General features: G+C 36.5%; 1 protein-coding gene across 1 annotated transcript in view; it reads left to right on the forward strand.

Annotated features, from left to right (window-relative positions):
* The window catches only part of slc36a1 (solute carrier family 36 member 1), a 47,313-nt gene extending 41,668 nt beyond the window's left edge, over nt 1–5,645 (forward strand). The window contains exon 11 of the mRNA XM_078411751.1: nt 3,289–5,645. Within this exon, the coding sequence (XP_078267877.1) occupies nt 3,289–3,557 (269 nt within the window). The 3' untranslated portion in view covers nt 3,558–5,645. The remainder of the gene's footprint in view (nt 1–3,288) is intronic.
* The last annotated feature ends 355 nt before the right edge of the window (nt 5,646–6,000 follow it).

Here is a 6,000-nt window from a genome sequence, read left to right on the forward strand (position 1 = left end):
TGTCTTAGAGGTCACCATTGACCAGTACGTCAACTGGATCAGCCACATGAATGCAGTCAAAATTTAGACTTGCCTCCAGACACCCCAAGCCCTCACCATCGATAAAGTGTAAAGTGTATTCACTTGCCTCAATGAGTTCTGCTCCTGTAAATCTCAAGAAGCTTGATACCATCCAGAATAAAGCAGCTCAATTGATTTAGCACTGCACCCAACACCCTAAACACCCATTCTCTCCATCACCAGCACACAATGACTCCAGTATACCATCTGCAAATTGTTCATCCAGACCTTCAGCAACACCTCTCAAACTTGCCACTACAAAAGGTAGCAGATATATGGAAACGCCACCTACAAGTCTTTCAATCCTGATTTCATAATGATATCAAGTCCTTTATTGCCGGGTAGTAATTCTGGAACTCCCTGCTAAGCAGCAGTAGAGGAGTAAATTCAGTGGAAGGTCAGCAGTAGTTCAAGAAGCCTTTTGCTGCCATCTTCACAAGGGCATTTTGGAGTGGATAATAAATGCTGGCCTTGTCAGTGATGCCAAGTTCCAAGAAGATGGATGAATGAACAAAAAAAAACAATGCCTGACTGACTTGAACCTTTATGAATTTGGATTCCCGTTTTCTGGACACCCTTTTGCCCGCAAATTAATCTAATCAACTTTTGCAAGTTCCTGTCTAATGCTGTCAAAGTTGGCCTTGCCCCAATTTAGAAGTTGTGGACCAGCCCTGTCCTTATCCATAACTATTTCCCCAAAGGTGCACCCGATGACACTTGTCAGCTGCCCAGCCCAATCCTTAATCCAATCAAGCTTATCCTCTCCCTTGTTGGCCCTCAACATATTGCCTGAGGAAATCTTCCTAAACACATTTCAGCCCAACTAAGCTCTTGGCACCATGGCAACCCCAGTCTATATTGGTAGGCTTTATGCTTGGAGTCGCTGTGAAGTCCAGAGATAAACAAGGAGATTGTTTGCATACTATTTTAGCACTTGCATGGTTAATGCCCAGATTTTTTTTTGATCTTCACTGCTTCTGGCTTTTCACCTTTTGTTGTCTGCCCTTGTAAATCCTTTTCTTGACTCCAAAGCGGATGGTCTCATTTGCCTACAGTTTTGCCTGTTCGCGTAATCTATTAACTCATAATTCATTGATTCCATGTTTAATTTCACCAATCAATGTAATTGGCAAGCTGGAATATCTTAGTTGAACAGCAAAAAGATGTAGAAGCTAGAAATCTGAAAAGATTAATTAAAATTAAAATCATTCAATTTAAATGTTTAATAAATCAGAGATCATTCAAATATGAAGGAGAAGAAAGCACAGCGCAACTTATTTTCACTTATCGTCTCCATCTTTGCAACAGATCGGCGTAAGACCGAGGGGCCAGTAATTCTATATTCCAAAGCATTTCCCTCAGATTAACTGAGCATTAACCCTGAACTCGGTACTGATTCCAATAACATACCAGGAAGCCTCCATGATATTTGATCCCAAGTGCATTCCAAATCTCTGTGTGGAATTGTGCATGTCTGGAAATTTGGAACGTGTTGCTATTAGTTTCTCATTTGTCATCTAAGTTTTTGAATAGTTGTAATTCATTCATTTAAGATGGATTATTGGACTAGCAGTGATATTGAAATTTATAGTGCTGGTGGAACTCAGCGGGTCAGCCAGCACATCTATCCCATAGCCGACTTCCTTGACCAGCTGGATAAACCAGCAAAGCTCTGGAACCAAGAGTGCCAGAAAATCAGTGGTGGAACTGTAATGAGTAAATATTAAATTTAAGTGCAAGATTATATAACTAAATTAATTAAGACGGGGTTAAAATATAAAACACAGCAGAAAAGCCAATTACCACCTTGGGCTGATTATCAATTAATGTGTGAATTTATTTCAACAAGTACTTCCGTATGCTTAGTCGAGTCGCATATATCAACTCTGTCTTCATAACTTAGTCATACATTTTATGACCATTGTTCTTTAATTCAAGAGAATTGAGATGGGTAAGGAAAAAGCAAAATAGAAAAGAAACAAAACAAAACAATTTTTTCTTTGTGTTGTAAAAAGTATCTCTGTTCAATAACCTTTCTATAAATAGCAGAATATGCTCATGATAGGCCTGAGATTGTACTTGTAGATCAAGAACAAGTCTGTTCGTAATAATAGTCATTTTTCACATATGAATGTAGCACAACGTGTATGCGCATTTGGCGTGCATACTTTTTTTTGCTGAAAAGTTGCATTACGAATATTATGCATATTATATTATGCATATTATGAATTTTGATGTAAAATTCTGAATATTGGACATCAAAATTATGAATTTGTAAAATCAAATGTAAGGCAGATACAAGAACAGCTTTTAAAAGTAATTTAGACAAGTACATGGATAGTAAAGGTTTTGAGCGACATGGATCAAATGGTAGCCAATGGGAAAATTGTGTTGAAGAGCCTATTTCCATGCTGTATAGCTCAATGAATATAACCTTTTTTTTAAAGTTATTGTCTTCCTTGCATCCCAGCTAGAACGGTGCAAACATCTGAATTGGTTGGTACATTTACCACTCAACTGACTGCATTCCAAATATAATTAAATGGCTACAATATGCTTTATTCTGTCAGTGTCGTGATTTGTTGTATTAAGTTGTAACCTTTCCCTTTAATTATCTCATGGTTTGGGAACAGCTCCATCCAAAACTGTAGAGCATTGTGGATGTAGCCCAGAACATCACACAACCCAAGAAGCGTCTCGACCCGAAACATCACCCATTCCTTCTCTCCAGAGATGCTGTTTCCGCTGAGTTACCCCAACTTTTTGTGTCAATCTTCCCTTCCATTGACTCCACCTACACTTCATGCTGCCTCGGCAAGGCCGCCAGCTTAATCGAGGATCAGGCTCACCCGATATCACACTCCCTCGTATCCCCTCTCCCATCAGGCAAGAGATACCGAAGTTTGAAAAATCGTACCTCAAGATTAAGGGACAGTTTTTACCCAGCTATTATTAGGTAACTGAACTGTCCTCTCATCAGCTGGAGTGTAGTCCTGCCCTCCCACCTATCGTCTCCAATGAGGCCTTTGAACCATCTTTTATTGGACTTCAATGTTATATCTTGCACTAAATGTTGAACCTTTTATCTGTGCACTGTGGACGGCTCGATTGTATTCATGTATAGTCTTTTTTTTAACTGGATATCATGCAAACAAAAGCTTTTCTCTGTGTCTCGCTACATGTGATAATAAACTAAACTGAATGTATTTTTCTTTTTTGGTTTTCCAGGTCTCTTGGCAATCTTGATACCCCATTTGGAAATTGTAATCTCACTGGTTGGGTCAGTTAGCAGCAGCACGCTGGCATTAATCATTCCTCCACTTCTTGAGATAGTCACTTTCCAAAGCGATGGTTTGAACAAATTGGCCATTGCCAAAAACATCTTGATCAGCGTGGTGGGCTTTTTGGGATTTCTAATGGGAACTTTTGTGTCAGTTGAACAACTACTCTTTAAAAAAATAACTGTGACCAATGATACTGATTGGCTCCAGAGTTAGTTCAGTTTTATTGCATTGCTTTGCTGCATCATTTGGATTTGTTTTTTTATTTTTCTGAAGCACTTTACTGTAAGTTCTGTGCAGATTAATAAGTAACAATGGGGGGAAAATGTATGTAGTTTTATTTTCCTGGTTTTAATTTTCAACCGTTACAGATGGAAATTTTCTTGCTCATTTGATGTGAAACCTTCAGAATTGGCAAAGCATAGGGCAGGAAATGAAATCATTGTGGTTATTTGCTCGATGAGCAGCCAAGTTCTAACTTATTTATGGAGCATTTGCAAGTTTTTAAGCTGGGGAGAAGTGGATTGTTTTTTGCATGCAAGAATTATAAGTAGGAAAATGATTATGTGTATCTTAATGTTGTATATTTCTGCTTTAGTTTTGGTGTGAACGGAAACTGATTACACTATTGCTCTGTATCTATTGCAGTCTTTACTGTAAAAACAGATTTCAAATGCCAAATAAGGATTTAAATGTTTTTAATCAAGTGCAGGAGATAATTGTCTAGGCATAACTAGTCAATTAGGACAGTTAAACTGTAGCTAAATATCAGAAGAATCATAGTTGGGCTCTTAGTCCCTGATTTTACTCATTTGGACAAATCATGTTCTGTAAATCACAATTGCAAATTGGATTCAGATGGAGTGTATCCTTTTCCCAAACCCATGGCAGGAAACATGGCACAAAACAGATGTGAGCATTTTAAAGTTTAACATGAGCTGATTGCAAACTAACAACTGCTTCCCTCAACTAGAAATCAAGTTGACCAATTGTTTGCAATTATTTTTATTTTTGAGCAATTGTGTATAACAGATTAACTGTGGCTAGTTTTCAGGATTTCAAAATTTAGTTTCTAATCCAAAAAAGTCATGAATCAATCTGCATTGTATTCTGCCAGTTCCTTCTGAGGCTGGTCTGTCTGGTGGAGTTTGCCTACTCTGTGTAGGGTTGTTTTTGTGAACCATTTTATTGATAATTTAGTATTTGGACATAGCTTAAGTTAATTTTGCAGAGCTAAAATGGTTAAACAAGCTCTGGTTTTCAAAATTAAATATTGAATATTTCCAAGATATCAGGCTCATGTTTGGGAGATTTATTCCATTATTTTTTTTTAAATCAAGATTTCAAAGCAAGGTTATTTTGTGCAAAAGGGAAAGTGTATAATGCCAGTTTAAAAATTTACCTCCATGGTGCAATATTAATGTTTATACAAAAGATGGAAAGCCTTTTTTGATGGTGTAATTGAGGATAGGAAAAGTAAATTGATATTGCCTGGATTGAGAAGCTGGAGCACACAAGCCAGCCATCAGCATCTTAGACTGATTGGCATGTTGAGCAGTCTTAATTTTAAATATTCTGTAAGTAAATTATGCTTTTTGCCCTTCATTCAAGCAACCTTTTCCAAAATATGTGTAAACTCAAACTGTATGCATTTACAGAGCAGCTTTTTAATATAAATCGCCCCAAGGCACTTCAGGAGTATTATTTGAAAAATAATTGTGGTAAACGATAAAAATTTGTCTGCTGAGATATTAATGGTGCATGATGTAAAGAATATACAGTAGTAGAGATTGTGGCTTTAGCCACAACTCGACAAAAATTAGTGCAATTGTCTATAAAATTTATCAAGCTTGGTATTGTACAGACTAACTCAACTGGATAATTCTAAAAATAATGAATGTATACCTTGCCACAACAGAATTGCAAGTTACTTTATAATTATTTTAATGCCAGTGAATTTATTTTATTTGTACAAATGTCAACTGTTTTTTATATTAATAAATTACTGTGCGATGGAGTGATTAGGAGAGAATGAAAGATATTTATGGTCAAGCAAAATTGAGAAATAGTTTATTCTCTTCTCTCTTATCTTCATCCTTTTAGTTCACATGTTTGAATGTACTTGTTTTGAGAACTGCAGTTCAAAGTGTATCTTACTAGAACCTCAGGGTAATACAAATGCTGAGAAGACCTATGCTATGGTGAATTCCAGGCAATCTCTACTTGTACAATTACAGCAGTCTGTATGTTGTTCTGATTTTTATTAATGTGTAAAGTAAAGCTTGTTATCTTATGCTAATTAAAAAGGGATTCAGTATTTGGACTGTTCTGTTTTAATTATTGCCACAGTTCTTGGAATTAGAATCTTACTGTACACAAAGGGACCATTTGTATCATCTTTGAAATTACTATTACTTCTAAACCTATTATTTTGAGGATGTAGGTATTATGCGTGCAACTCCAGCAGATGCTGCATCAAGACTTAAATTCAACAATAGCAAAATGAATAAATATTAATAGAATAAAGTGTCAAGAATGAAAATGTGCAGCATAATGGTTTATACCTGGATGAAGAAAGCAGTTAGCAAAATAGTAAATGCCAGAAACACAATCTTCAAACCAATTTGGTGCAGGAATTAGTCTTATTGTTGCAAATGCA

Source organism: Rhinoraja longicauda, chromosome 14 (assembly GCF_053455715.1).
Source record: "Rhinoraja longicauda isolate Sanriku21f chromosome 14, sRhiLon1.1, whole genome shotgun sequence".
Taxonomy (NCBI): Eukaryota; Metazoa; Chordata; class Chondrichthyes; order Rajiformes; family Arhynchobatidae; genus Rhinoraja; species Rhinoraja longicauda.